We start from the raw sequence: 15,978 nt of genomic DNA, 5'->3' as shown, positions 1-15,978 counted from the left end.
ATCCTTGTCAATATTTAAATGGTCATTTTCTGTGCCTTCTCTGTCTTAACAATATCCCTTTTTAGAAGCTTGTTCTGGCTATCATGTATGCAGAAGGTGCTACAGTCAAGTGTAACATACCCTCTCCCTAACAATTTTGAAAGGCCAGCTTCTTCAAGACTGTCTGGAAGCTATTTTCAAGTGGGGGGGAGCTTTTATTCTACACACATTCTACTACTACCATATTGATTGTTTGTGCCCATGACCAGCACCCCATCCCTAAATTCCATTTGCAACCCACTTCAGGTCAGGCTACAAACCATGAGTTGAGGACTTTGTTTGTTTAAATATGTATATCAGTTTCCCGTATCGTCTTATTTTTGTTTGACCCACCTGGCAGACTATATACACTTGTGAGTTTTGAACAGCCTCCATGTCACTGTTTGCATGTAAGAATTGGACCCTATACTTTTGTTTTATGTAAGCAGCTATTTCTAGTATGCATTGTATATAGATAATGAACTAAATATTTCACTCTGCACCTACAGAAGTCTAAATCTGAGTTAGGTAACAAGTGTGATTAGTTTGAGTTTAATGTTGTTTTTTTTAGTAGTTATTATGAAGCACGTACCGTAATTAAAATATTGCTTAGTGTTTTCTCTCTTAGTGGGTCACTACTTTCAACTTTCTGATAAGGCTTAGGATGTGGCAGCACTGTTTTGTTTGGGCATTTCCTGGTAAGGTTAGGTCGGATCCTGCAAATACTTCTTGAAATGCAGTTCTGAAGAGCTGGGAGAAAATTAATTGCTTGAGGGACCATTGACAGTTTCTGTGTCTCACTATTGAACTACTGGAATTCTGTCAGCCTTATGATGGCAAGCTCCTCTAAAGTGAATTAGTTTAACTGACTCTTAATTTCTTTATAAGCTATTGTCTGAAACAGAAGGACATTTAGCCAATTTTTTTGACAATTGGCCTTTCCTGGCACAATTCATGCTTTTTTGCTGCCTTGACTGTTTTGCCAAAATGACATTTTTTTTACCTTGTTTTAAGCTATCTGATTCTGTGGTGATTAAATGTTAACAACTCCTTTCTTTCAATTGACTAACAGCCAGATACAGAACTGACCATTTCAGGGGCCACACATGGGGTAGGTGGCAGTGCCTGGAGGACATTAGAGCTTTAAATCATTATGGATTACATAATCTCATCTAACAAAGAGTGCACTGCATAAATGCTGTTTTTAGCCTACCCAGGCTACAACCCTGATCCTGACTTCCCTCTCATGTTACTTAACTCTAATTGTGAAACCACAGAAAGGTGGAGTTGGACTCTACAATCTTGCTTGCCCCTGCCCCGCCATGGTGAAGGGGGTCAGACAGCTCTTGAGATTTTTTTGGGCAGTGAAGGGGGATCTGAAAATATCCTTTCTGCAAGTAGGCGCAGCCCATGGACAGAGTTCTGCTCACAGGATCTCTGATACAAATCATAGTCTCTCCTTTCCTTTGGCTCTCTGATCCACATTATAGTTTCTCCTTTCTCACCCACCCCTTCAGAGTAAGGACAGTGAAGACATGCTTTTGTTTGCCCTGAGTGACTGCTGATTTGGCTAGCTAGGGAGAACCCCTAAAAACGGCCATATAGCAGCAGTTTGTTGGGGCTGCAGAAAAGCACACACAGCAAAAGCAAACAAATCCATGAAAAGACCAGTAGGGACTTAAGGGGTTTTGTTCCCATTAAACATTCACTTTTTGCATTGAAAAATACACTAACACGTCATAATATTGCTTGTACAAAAGGTTGCAATAGCAGCAGTGTGATTCTTGGCTTTTGTGTGCTTTAGGGTGTCCATTGCACCCAATAACAGCACACTGAAGTGTGTGTCACTTGTGCTGTTTCAATTGCATCTTATAAATTTTGAATCGTATTAGTCATATATACTTAGAGGTAATATTTGTTTTTTTAAAAAATTGTAGGGGTGGGAGGTGGACGTACAAAGAAAGGCATGCATGATAGTTTAAAGTGCCCAACTAACGGGCTGAAAACATTTTTATTTTCATTAGGGACCTAAGTAAAAGCTCAGGGTAGCAAACTCCTCCTATGGGCCTCTATAAGAGAAACAGGGCAGCATGTCATATAAATTAATGTGCCCTGTTACTCCCAAGAGGTCTGCCAACATTTTCTACTGAAGTGTTCTCTCTCTGTTTTATGAAGTGAATTCACCATGGCAAAGTAAAATCTTCATCTTTGGATTGTAAATCTTCTGGTTACTCTTTATGTTGTGTTACACACTAGATGACAGCAAGCAAATATGGAAGTGAGGTTTCACATTTGTCTAAAACATTTTACCAATGTGTGTGCACATGCACACATTTGTATGTACAGTGGTACCTCAGGTTACAAACACTTCGGGATACAGACTCCGCTAACCCAGAAGTAGTACCTCGGGTTAAGAACTTTACCTCAGGATAAGAAGAGAAATCGTGCGGTGGTGGCGCGGTAGCGGTGGGAGGCCCCATTAGCTAAAGTGGTGCTTCAGGTTAAGAACGGTTTCAGGTTAAGAACGGACCTCCAGAATGAATTAAGTTCATAACCAGAGGTACCACTTTATGTGTGTATATATTTGTCATGCCTCCATTTGCTTTTGGATTTGCCAGGATTTTTTCCCCTGGGGATCAGTAATAGTTTTAATTATAGCTATGCTTCTAGATCTCCTTTTGTCCTTGTCAACAACTTTTGTCTTTCTGACAAAAGAATGGGCATATCTGATCTCCCCTGCCCCCATTTTGAGGCAAAGGTGGGTTTTTATCTCTTTCCTTTCAGTCCTACCAACTTGGCAGATGCTTGCTAAGTGTTGTAATGAAGCTGCAAGTGTACAGTAAACATCAAAGGCCATTAGATAGTAGACTTCTTGGAAGCTGTTTTCACCATATTCTGAGTGTCATGACGCTGCTGCTTCACTGAACTTTTTTCTCCTTCATACTGCACTATTTAAAAACCCTGTTTGCAGGTTTCTTCTGGCATGGAGGAGGGTAGGCCTTCTGCAGAAAGTTGGATTCTGGCTTTAGATGCATAAAAATGATTAACCTAAAAGTTCATGAGTTAGTTTAGGATACTAGTTATGAATTGGCTGGTAACATTTTTTATTCCTTTTTAGCTCTGGATATTTGCAAGGTAATCCCCCCCCCAAAAAAAACATTTTGGCTTTTTTACTTATATCTTCCAGTCAAAGCAGCCCAAAATATTATGTTTATAGTGTTGTCTCTTATATGCTGTTTGGTTTTCCAGTTGTACAGTGCTAATATTTTATACAAATAATTACAGTATATGTATTGAGCATATCCAGCCACAGCTAAACACTTTGTTTCACTGATTTCAGTGGAAAAGTGAAGAATAAATATTTATTTGCCCTATTATGAGCTGTTGCAAATATTATGCAATGTGTTATAAAGTTGTGGGGTTTTTGAGCAGGGTATTGGTAAACACGCAAGACAAATTTGCACCCAGGTAATTTTTTACAAAAACATAAAACCAACTTCAGGAATTAAATGAAGGATATGGTTGGAAAGAACGTGAAAACATGACTGAAATAAACATCATGAAATTCTTTCACGAGTTCATTGACCCGCACAAATACTAAAAATTGCCTGTACAGTACTGCAGATAAAAGACATGGGGATCTATATACATTTGTTTAGCTTAGGCCAAAGCTACTGTGAACACTGCCAGTTTTTGAATGATCTTGTCATTGTTATTTGCAAATAGGAAGTCATTTTTTCTGTAAATTTGACCAGTGCTCTTGTCCTTTCAGCAACTCTGGAAGAAATCTATCTCTTACAGAGCGGGTTATGGGGCAGCGAAAGAGGTACATACTTATATCTCTCCCATTGCAATCACTGTTAACTTTGGCTGGATTGTGCTCATTTATGTAGAACTTCTATGCATATTATAGGCTTCTAGAACACAGTCTGCATTTTATATGTTTGGTCCTTTGATGTGGAAAGATTGTCAGTGTGGAGTAGTGGGATGTGAAATAATATAATGTGAACTGGGGAAATGTCATGACCTGTGTGTATATGTTGAGGGTGTGGGTGGGTGTACCTCCCTTGTGAGAGATAGAGAAATAATATGGGGAATTTGAGGTCTGCGTTTTCTATCTGAGAGGCAAGACAGTACATTGGGTTAGGAATTAATGTTTAGAACATGGAATTTTTGGGGCCTTGGGAGGAATTTGGGTTGGTGTTATTAGGTTAAAGGGGAAATGATTATTTTCATCTGGTGGGGGTCATAAATAAATAGTGTGACAAAATATAAATATAATTGCCAGAAAGGCATCTACTTTTATCATGCAAAAAGTTTAGATAAAATCCAAAATCTATAGAAAGGTAACACCTTTATTGGGACCCATTAAACAGTTACAAGCCAGCAAGCTTTTGAGTTTTCCAGAGCTGCTCTTCAGGATGAATGTTAAACATTGATAATACTTAAACAACCCTTAGAGCATGCCTCTACAAATTAAAAGCAAATTCATTCCCCAAGGCTGTGCAAGGCTGTGTACTAGTGGTTGTAATGTGATATTCACTCTTCTAAGCCTCCTTGCCATTTTGCACTGGCTGTTGGTGAATAAGAAAACAAAATAAAATAAAAATAAATTTAAAACTTGTTTATGCAGTCATGATCATTCTATTTGATCATTCTGAAATAAATATGTGAACTTTATCCGTTGAGGACATTTCAGTTGCTGCTGGGTCAAATGAAAGCTCAGTATTGAGTGATAAATCTGTGATATCTGTTTTTTCACATGCAAGTTGTTATTTACTACAGGAAATAACTGCAATGCATGTGCAAGAAATCCTGCTGTGTCATACTGCCAGCTTTTCTTTTATTTTCTTTGTGTTGCTGTTTGCTGCTTTGATTTTAAAAGTTTGAAATATTCATAAGAAAACCACTCCCCTCTTTGCACAGCCCCACCATCTGACATACTTTTAAAAGTTTCCTGAAATTGACATGGCCATTTTGGTAAGGCTCAGTTAATTTCACCACTCCATCAACTTGAGCGGAAATAGGGGAAATTGATGAGTTTGATCTTGGGAAAATAAAGTCAACAGGATTTCCCCTCTATGGTGAGGTGGTGATCAGAGTAATGATACTATAATAGACAGAGGAAAATCACTCTTAATGCTCCATGGAAATGAAATGCCTTTCTATATAGCCAGTAGATGTGAGCAAAACAGAAATCTCAGCCAGAGACCCATGTTAGTAACATGGGAAACTGCTTTATAGTGAGTTAGATCCATTTAACTCAGTGTGGTCTATGCTGTCTGTTGGAAGCACTCCAGAGTTGCATGTCTCCCCCGGCCTACCAGATGCCAAAGATTGAACATGGGAACTTCTGTATGCAAAATATGCACTTCACTAGTGATCTATGGCCGTTCCACGTTTATTTATTATTGATCCTGCCCTTCCTGCAAAAAGAGCCAAGGGCGGCATTGCATTTCCAAAGCAGAGAAAATGTAGTACAGTGCTGTAGGAAGTTCCAGGAATGATGCAAGTGGAGAGTGAGCTGGTGCTTCTTCTTTTTTGCTGGGGTATAACATTGTTTTGTTAACCCCATCCCACCTGGATTGGAAATTTAAGGCTGGTAAAGAAATTAAGTAATGAACATAATTTACTTTGGAAGTTACTGCAATATAACATTGTATGTGTGAATCTACATTTTATAATTTACAGTGTAACAATCTTTGATCAGTCTTGTGTGGCTAAAAAGCAGTGGATTTTTCCACCATCTTGGTCTTGTTTTTTTAGGGGGAGGTGGGAACAGCTTGTGCATATTCTGTAATAGTGACTGTGAAGACATGCTGAAGGGGTGGTAATAGTTCCTATCCCTGCTGCACCTCGGATTAATTGCACTCAGTGTGTGATATTGTGAATGCTAAAGTCCATCTTGACTAGCATTATGTTAAATACTAAATGCCCTGTCTACATTGCAATTTTAATATGTTCTGACAAACACATTTTAGATCTGAGAGCTCCCGTTGAGGTCAGGGTGCTCGACATCCTGTTAAGTAAATGTTAAAGGATTCGGTACATGATGCCTGTGAATTCCGGCATTGTAGCAATTAAAGCATTATTGAAGAGAGTTTTAGTGAAATATAAAACCTGTTGCTTTCAGATATCACGAGGGATTTTAATAACCTTTCCTTTAGAATAGCTGTAGCCATTTGGTGACTTTTTTATTGGGGGGGGGGCGGAATAGAAATTAAAAATACAATGTAAAATTCTACTAGGACATTTACTAAAACATTTTGGTGGTTCGAAGTATGAGTGAAAATTGTCCAGAATATCAGAATGTGCATGGTATGAAGAAGTTTAATGTACTACTGTGCTACTACAGAAAACAAATGAAAATGCCTCATTTGAGTGTTTGCTCAAATTCTATCTTAAGGCTTTGACTAGACACAGACTCAATGGCTTCACCCGCAGCCAGTCTCCTGCCCTGTGCTTTGTTTACCACCTACCCTGATGAAGAGTTCCAGGGAATTCGAAAGCTTCCACACTATTTTGTGACATTTTGGTTGGCCTAGTAAAGGTATTGCCCTAATACAGATTTTAAAACAAAATGTTAGAGAAATAAAACTGTTCTTTATGAATTTTGCAATTGTCTTTGCTTCTGTTTGCATCCAAATGAAAGTATAGGGGGTTGTACCCAACAAAGTTGTCCTGTTTGCGCAAGGTCTTCTACTAGCATAACGGAGCTGCTTCTCCCTGTCCTTCACTCCATGTTCTGGGGTTTTCTCCAAACCTCCAGAGCAGTTTGGGTGATACAGGGAGAGGAGAGGCGGAGAAGTTCCATTGAGTAAGCCCTTGCATGAATCGAATCACTTCATTGGATACAACCCCAGTACATCCTACCTTCATATGTGCTTCTGATGCCAAAGTGGTGGCAGCAGGGGAAGATTTTTGCAAAAAGGGGGATTCTCAAAATAAGCCACATTAAAAAAAAAAGTCTCTCATCTAATACTGTTGCTTTTGGGTTTTTTTTTGAAACCACAAAATATTAGTCAAGGAACAGGTGTGTTTAGACAGTGAACAAAATTTCCTCTCTGGTGCCACTCACACACCTGGGGTGGTACTGGCTTGTGTTTTATGGGGGTATTAACACTGAATGTGGATGTCAAGTTATTTAAAATTTGCTTTGCTTCAGAGAGACTGGAAGATATATTTTAAGTCACCTTTTTTTTTACTTTTTACATGGTTACTGTTTAACATATTATTATTGTTTAGAGACAGATTATGCAGTACTTACCAAAGCACACTAAAGCATTAAAATAACTATCATGGTTTGAAAACCAATTTTTCACAGTCTTGGGCAAAATCCTTGTGCAGCCTGTTTTTTAAAAGGACACTGTCAGTTTGAAAATGTTTTCACTTACTATGGCGATGAGAAATTACTCTACCTTAACATTTTATGTATAGGCACTTTCACTGTTTTGCTGATCATCAGCAACATTTCCTCTAACCTACGTGTGTAGGAACCTGAGAAGCTGAAATACCACAGATGAGCTCTACAAGGCCAAATGGATGAGGCAAACTATGAACTTCTGTTCTATTGCTAAAAGGCTCCACTAGACTGAAGGGCTCTGATAGCCGCAACAGACCATCTTCACTATAGTACTTCATTAATATGTGGTGTTTCTCCAGGATTAGATGGAAGTGATATTATAATTATTAAATGGGGGGGGGGCAAATTCACCAGAATGTAATGACAGTTTTACAATTTACAAGGGATCTGGAATGAATTAAGAAAAAAATATACACCAAGAAAGCCTTCAGTAGGCAAGACAATGTGAAATTTATCATCTCTTAGGATACTTTAGTTTTGGTAGAGCTATGAGAAGCTATGAGATGTGGCATATTTTAGCAGATATGTGAGCCCCAGAAGATGATAGTGAAAAGTACATTTGGCTAGGTAAACATGTGAACCAACAAACCTTTACCATGTAAATAGTCACATGAGTTTGGGCCTTTTCTCAGCATTGGTAAATAACTGTTTGTTACCTCCTATTATTATTATTATTATTAACTTCAAATCCCTTGCTTCCTAGTATTCCTACATATATTGTATATCTATAGCAAGATCTGAGATGTAAAACCTTTCTTTTGCCAAGTATGAAGCCCTTCCAACTGCCCCTTCCTTTCAAATACATGTGAAGAAGGGTCAAAGGGCAATGGTCTAAGATTAGGGGCCTATGCTCTTTGTCAGGTGTGGGATGCTCAAAATTCTTGATACATTTTGGATCAGATCCAAGTCTAGAACAATCTGTAGCCTAATCTTATTTTTAAAACTGTTGGATCAGGCATGGCAGTTTGCACCATTATCTCTAGCTTAATCTCATTTTCTTTATACCCAATTTGCTGTTTCTGTGATGGGCAGTGGCTTTCCAGAATCTAGGGTTCATCAGGTCATTCTCATCACTAGCTACCCAATGTTTTAAACATGCAGTCCCAAGGTTTGAACTTGGGACCTTTCACAAGGAAGGTGTATGCTCTACAACTGAGGCATGGCCCTTGCGCCATTTTTACCAGTGCCTTTTCTGTCCTAGAATATCTTGTGCTTGATTTCACAGGACTCCATCATAGTTACAAATTCTTACAATGTTCTTCTCTTATACAGAAAATATATGATCATGTATGTAGCTTTTGTTTTGTTTTGTTTTGTTTTTCTGCTGTGAGTATATGACTCAGGAAGTTTAATATGCACAGGTCCAGATTAATAAAACAAGAAGAAGCAAGACAGTGTGAATTCATGGAAATACATGGGCATTTAGTTACACGCCAGAACCATGTGTCTGAACTGAGGGAAACAGCAAGAAAAGTAAACTTCTATATAAACAGAATGCCATTTTCTGTCTCCAGACTTCTGTAGCGCCATTAGTCTTTTTGTTTGCATATACTGTTAGAAAGATTAGCAAACCTATGTGAATGTAAACTGCTGTGCATCCACAGGTCATTTACAATGATGGCATGCAATTGTTCTTGGGATTTTAGCAAGCAGAGATCAGTGTCTCTCTTAGTTACCACATGCTGGTGCAGCATGGTGTGTAAAATTACATGCCATGTCATGCCAGCTGGGAAGATAATGCATCTCACTATTGTACAAATATATATTGCCATTGACCTTTTCTATTACGACTTTTCCAGTACCTTTGAGAAGCCAATTACAGCATTTTAAAGAAAAGACTGTAAACTCTGCTATTGTATCATACTGAGCCAATATATTCAACCCTTGAGAAGTTGTCCCTCCTCAGTATCTTCTAATAGGTACTCAAGTACAGCTTGTGTGGCGCATCCTCTTGATTTAAAGACCACGGCTACTGCTGAGATCCTCTAGAAATAACATTTTCAAATTGCAAGACTAGAAATAACAATATATTAAAAGCAGGGACTCCCCCCCCAAAAAAAAAAATAATTTGGGCATCTTTTTCGTTTGCCGTGCCATTACTTATTGGTGGGCTCATAACACATTCTCTGCAGCGTTTCCCTCCAGCAGCTTACAGCTCCAGCTGTCCTAATGCTCTTTATGCTGCAAATTTATTCATTTAAAATTTAATGTTCATGAGCATTCAATGACAATTACTGGATCAGCTGATTTGGCTGACATCACAGCAGCTCAGCCAACGGCTAGAGAGACCGTGATGTCTCTTACCAGAAATGGTGGGGGGTTTGTGTGTGTGTGTGTGTGCTTGGCTTTGGGGCAGCCTGGGAAAACTATCTTATCAATGTTGCCTGTTCTTGTGTGAAGTTGTGTGAATTTGCCCATGGTCTCATGATTGGATGCATTATCTTCCCAGCTGGCATGACATGGCATGCAAATTTTATATATCTTATTGCACCAGTATGCAGTAAGAATGCAAGTTTCATCAGTCAAAATATTTGAATCTCTATAGCTGTCTGTTCAAACTGGGCAGTTTTATAACTGGGTTTGTGCATCTTTTTATATTTTCCTCTTCAACCAGGCTTTTGGCTTATTCACATCCTATATATCCTTTTAAATGTGTTTGGGGATGTTATTGTTTTCTTTTCTTTTAGTATGTATTTTGTGTTTTTATCTTGTACTTTATGCTGTGAAACCCTGAGATCTTCAGATGAAGGGTGGTATATGAATTTAAATAATAATAATACTATGTCTCATAACTATAGAAATATAATTAAATCTCTTACATTTGTTTTAAGCAAAGCAGTTTGTGTGCAGAACTGCTGAAATAATAATAAAAGCCTTGCACAATTGTAGAAATTGTGAGTCAGTCAGAGATCTAGGCATTCCTGAGGCATGATCAAATGTGGCCTGAGACACAGGGTGGGGAGGACAGTTAGACTGCCCCCTCCATAGTTTCCTTTAATGGCAGAATTTGCATTTATATTCCAGATAAGCTGATTTCAGATAAGGACCAGAATGTCTGAAAGGATTATGTATATTAGTGGATGATGTATATTAGTTGTTGCTGCATGTTCTTGAGATTTGTGTACATTTACGTTTATGTATCTAATAAACTAGTGTGGAACAATTCAAATCCGATTGTATAACAGGCAACTGTTAAACAAATTGAGAAGTTTTTGCTTAACCATCTAAATTCTGCCTTACTCTGCATAGATACGGAATTAACAGTTTTTGTTCATTTGAAAGCAATATCAAATATAACAGGTGTGGTTTATGAAGAAAGTAAAAATTTGGAGTGCTGTAGTTTTCTGCAGCTGAACTAAGCTGGGAAAGCGGCTCAGGGAGGCTTTTTAAAAAGGAAGATAATTTGACTCTCTGAACATAAATCTAAACCTAAGGAAGCTAATAATTTAATGAGAGCACTGAAAGGGAAAAATATGGTTCTAAAAGGGAAATACAAACCATCTGACAAATTTTCACAATGCAGAATTGTAACTGAAAGGCAGGCTACAAGAACATTGGGATTGGCTCTAGCCCTGCTGCTAACAATAACCATTTCTATTGTTTGTTTTTAAAATAAATGGTGAAAACAGCAGTGTAGTTCTGCATCACTTTTTAAATATTTGACACGATTCAGTGTGACAGCAGAAATGTAAAGGGGATCATATTTATATTTAGATCATTATAAAATTATTGCAGTGCACCGAAGTGAATCCAGTAGGCTTTGCTGATGCCAAGATTTGCTGTCCATCAAAAGTACCTAGCTGTGTACAACTCTGTTGTATCCTAGAGGGCCATATTTGCAACATGCCCCATTGTGGGTGCTCCCTGTTATAGAAGAGGACAAAGCACAAGGGGCCAATGCTTGAATCTCTAGAAAGAGAGAAAAAGTGAAGACCATATCCAAGTTCAGAGTAGAGCAGCTGCTTTAGCCTCTCCATGGATGGCTTGGCAGACAGGCTCCCCAGAGTTCTGAGAGGCTAAGTGTTCTTGAGCATGTACTGGAGAAGAGCTATTGGATTTTTTGTTTACTTAGTGTGTGTTTCAGTCTTGCAACCAATCTTGCAACTGAAGTAGTTTTTATGAAGTGTCACTGATCCCTCATAACAGGTTTACAGAGTACTGGAAAATCCTATTTACGCAAGATCTTGTTGGCACTATGCTATGCTAGCTCCCAGCCAAAAAATTAATTGCCAGGAGAATGAAGCAATGTTTTAATGCCAGGCCATATGTCTCAGGCTATCGAATGAGAACAGTAATCCAAAGTCATCTTTAAAATATGTGCCTCATAATGCAGTCTTTATAGAGATTTCTACCTCCTGTCTCCTTTTTAAGCAGAGGTTGGATGACCATCTGTCATGTATGATCTAGTTGAGATTCCTGCATTGCAGGGGATTGGACTTAGATGACTCTTAGGGTCCCTTCCAACTCTACAATTCTGTGAACTACTGGAAAGTTAAAGCACAGGTGAACATATTTTTTTGGAAAAATTCATACCCATATAGAGGTGATCCTCTCACCTATCTTCTAAGAAGTTTCAATACGCTGTATGTGCATTTTGGATTTGTTTGCATGTTGGGTTTCCCTGCTTTTTAAATTGCAGCTTGCTCACATACCTTGTACTTAGTTCATTTAGCTTGCATATGACACCACAAAGTAGACATATACTAGTATCTAGGTAAAGGGACCCCTGACCATTAGGTCCAGTCGTGGACGACTCTGGGGTTGAGGCTCTCATCTCGCTTTATTGGCCAAGGGAGCCGGCGTACAGCTTCCGGGTCATGTGGCCAGCATGACGAAGCCGCTTCTGGCGAACCAGAGCAGAGCATGGAAACGCCGTTTACCTTCCCGCCGGAGCAGTACCTATTTATCTACTTGCACTTTGACATGCTTTCGAACTGCTAGGTTGGCAGTTCTAGTATCTACTATCTAGCATCTAGTTGCCCTCTAATGATGGGTAGCAAGATAAACGTGAGATTTTTTGCAGTTTATAGGATGCTGGAGTGATGCCTATACCATTCTAAGTGAAGTTATTCTGGTATGTGGAAAAAGCATTCACAATTTGTGGGAAAAGCATTCGCACATCAGCAAAAACTTTGTAAAGCAATATATGGGCACCTTTTAGACGTGCTGGGCGGAAGAGTGTCTCATTTGTTTATATAGGTTGCAGACTGCAGCTCATATAAAAGATCACTATCTTCTAGCAATATTGGTAATCTTATAGCAGGATTAATTTACTGCATCACATTCATGGAATTTGCCTATAGATAAATTATTACAAATTTAAATTCTAATGAAAATGAATTTTTAATTATGGGGGGGGGGAGAAAAATGCATGTATTACATAACTTTGTAGGTTTGTGCTTTTTCCGTTATTGATTATGCTTCCTTTGTTTTAATTTTGCTAAACAGTTTTTAAACATTATAATGTTCTCCTATAGTGATTTTTCTCTTCATCCTTTTATTTTCATTTGAAAAGGATATATTTAAGGCCCAAGCCTTAATGAATGTTAAACTGTAAAGTTTAACATTCATTAAACTGGAAAGTTTAAAAAGTACATAGGGCAGCAACAATGCTGTGAAATAAATTCATTAAAATCAATGTTATTTCAATGAATACTAATTGAATTATTAATGCTTGGATCAGGTTTTTCCCCCTCTGTTTGTGATTATTCAGCTTGTTGTCTATTGAACCTGTATCTTTGTTAATGAAAACCCTGTATTGTGAGTATAGATTGTTTGGAGACTTACCACTCCTGCCTGCCCTACCTTCTCACAGTGATAGTGAATTGGGCATTCTTTCCCTTCCCCTATTCAGGTTTTTACTGTAAATGGGGAATGCAGCCCTGCATTGAATTGTGAGACATTTGCAGCACAACATGGAAACTTTCTCCAACTTAGAACAAAGATTTGTGTCTTACTGCTTGAGGGCACATTGGTATAGAGATGCAAAACTTCTTTTTGAGGAGACCAATTTGGGTCTCGCTTCAGTAGCAGTTGCATTGTGCTGTGAGGCTGCAATTCTGTGTAGCTCTGGATTACTTTTATCCATGAAGTGTTAAGAGAAATACACCTGTCATCTCTGAATTTCAAGCTACCACAAAACAGCTATTCTTCTCTGGATTCTTCAAAGTTCTAGAGCTTTGTGTCTTCTATCCTTTCCCTTTTTGTATACAGCCGTAGGTTTGGAACAACCCCCCCCCCCCCGCCCGCTGCATCTGATAGGTGAAGGGGCGGCAGGGCCCTGTTGTTCCATGCTGTAAGAAATTGATGTAATTTTAAAATTTTAAGACTTCTGCTGTTCTAGCAAAACAAAAACCCTCTTGTATGGTTTTTGTTCTTGCATTTTAGATGACACAGACAAATGCCACATGCACGATGTACGTAGAACAGCTATTGTAACAACAGCTCAAGTATGTAATCATCTTTTCTCCTAGAAATTAACCCACAGTGTCCAGAAAGTCAAAATAGTGTGAAATTGAAAGTGGGTCCCAAGAGTGGTAACTCGCCAACAGGACACTGGCAAATGATCAATTATTTCCTGGACTGCTATACAAGAGCTACAGTTCATATTTCTAGGACCTCTGGGGAAAGAGAGAGCTGCAGCATGCCTAGAGGAAACTATAGTTGCTATTTCTTTATGGCACACACATTCCTGTTAGCATAGTATGTCTGTTGAAAACAACTGGGTGCTATTTTTTGCCAGAAATGAAATTAACATGTCACTGTATATTTACAAGCTGGTATTTTTAGCTCGTTTATCAAATTGTAGCTTCGTGTTTAAATTGAGCTTTTACATTTAATTCACACAGTGTAAAAATAAATCATTACATGCTGCTTTGTTTGCCATCTCCTTTAATTTCATGCTTTAGAGAAGGCTTGTGAAATCCCAGCTGTGAGGCTTTGCCTTTGGAGATCACCGCAGTCCTTAAACCTCATTCACATATGCAGACTGTGGTGTGGTAGGTGCTTGAAACAGAACTGAGTGCTGAAACATTTTTTTCAGGTAGGCTGCTATGACAATTAGGACACCTTTTGCCATGCTGCCATAGGGTTGCCACATTTCAAAAAGTAAAGTTCCTGACACCCAGATTGTTGAGCTTTTTGGGAGAAATCTCTCCGCCCCCCCCCCCGTGATTTTAAGCTTTTGGAGCTGTTTCCGCTGCTTTTTCCATTGCGTTGCCATACATATGGGTTTTCCCTGACATTCTGCCCATTCAGTAAAATTCTCCCCTTACGCCATTTTTTTCACCTGAAAACCAGGACGTGTTAGGACGTTTTCGTGACATATGGCAAGCCTATGCTACCACAAATGTTTCTTTGTGGTGGTGTGCTGCTATGCCAAAAAAATGTCGGAGTGTGTTGGCATACCTAATGAAAGAGCTTATGCCTGGTTTGATATCAAGCAGTCACTGTTACAGGTGTGAATTAGACCTCAGAACCCCTAATAATGAATAGTAAATGAACCTTAATGATACATTTTTTTAAAAATAAACAAAATAACAGTAAGTTCTTGGGCCTTGCAACTAATAGGGTTTTGGGAGATAATATGGCTTATGAAGTTCTGGCTTGTGTTTGTGGGGCTGTTTTATGTGGCTAAAGTGAGATAGCTGTCTTAGTACACTGGGAGAGGCAGCATTATGTGAAGCCTAATAGTTTTAGGGAGGGAGTTTATGGAGATAAAGAAGTAGGTGGGTCCTTCATTGGAATGCATAAGGAACAGAAACTGCTGCCTTATACAGAGTCAGATTGCTTTGAGAGTGCAGCTGACCATGACCCCCAATGCAGCCAACCATCTCTTTGTGGGACTGCCTTTCAAGACAGTCTGGAAACTTCAATTAGTTCCAGAGGGGTAGCCATGTTAGTCTTCTGCATTAAAAACAGCTAAGAGTCTTGGGGCACCTTAAAGACAAACACATTTATTACGGCATAAGTTTTTGTGGACTACAGTCCACTTCTTCCGATGTAGTCTGTGAACAATTCTGTCTTAATAAAGTCGTCTTCTTGAAGTTGCTACAAGATTCTTTGCTGTTCAGTTCAAAATGCAGTTTCCAGATTGGCATTTAGGAGCCCCAGATCAGATTGCTCAATTCAGTGGTCACTGAGCTGTATTTAAAGTACAGTTTTAGCCTCTAAAATGCTGGCTTTAGCCTTTTAAGTGGCAAAAGACTCTAGGGCAAGTTACCTCAGGGAGCATCTGCTCCCTCATAAGCCTTGAAAGGTCAGCAACAGAGAATCTTCCCTAAATGAGATTAAATTGGCTGGCTGGGTCTCTGAGACAGAGCCTTTTCAGTGGTGGTACCTCAAGTGTGGAATGCCATGCCTGTGGACATAAGATGCACACCTTTCTTTTTAGTCTTAAGGCATTTGTAGAAGACCTTTTTATTTTGGCATGCTTGGTTTCTAATCATAGCTGTCAACTTTTCCCTTTTCTTGCGAGGAATCCTATTTGGAATAAGGGAATTTCCCTTAAAAAAAGGGAAACGTTGACAGCTATGTTTCTAATCTTCCAGTTGACTTTAGTAATTCCAATTAATATATTGTTAGTATTTAAGACACAT

At 38.8% G+C, this 15,978-nt stretch overlaps 1 protein-coding gene and 1 long non-coding RNA gene across 5 annotated transcripts in view; one reads left to right on the top strand and one right to left on the bottom strand.

Moving 5' to 3' along the window:
• Positions 1 to 15,978, bottom strand: part of LOC309540342 — a 416,440-nt gene that overhangs the window by 318,022 nt on the left and 82,440 nt on the right. The window lies entirely within an intron of this gene.
• Positions 1 to 15,978, top strand: part of FIGN (fidgetin, microtubule severing factor) — a 129,438-nt gene that overhangs the window by 44,530 nt on the left and 68,930 nt on the right. The window contains exon 3 of one of the 2 annotated variants that reach the window (XM_082236750.1): positions 3,791 to 3,844. The exons of the other annotated variant lie outside the window; for it this stretch is intronic. Coding sequence (XP_082092876.1) covers positions 3,791 to 3,844 — 54 coding nt within the window. The remainder of the gene's footprint in view (positions 1 to 3,790; positions 3,845 to 15,978) is intronic. 2 annotated transcript variants of the gene reach the window in all.

The sequence above is a fragment of the Podarcis vaucheri genome, assembly GCF_965113315.1.
Source record: "Podarcis vaucheri genome assembly, chromosome: 1".
Taxonomy (NCBI): domain Eukaryota; kingdom Metazoa; phylum Chordata; class Lepidosauria; order Squamata; family Lacertidae; genus Podarcis; species Podarcis vaucheri.
This window is presented reverse-complemented; position numbering and strand designations above follow the sequence as displayed.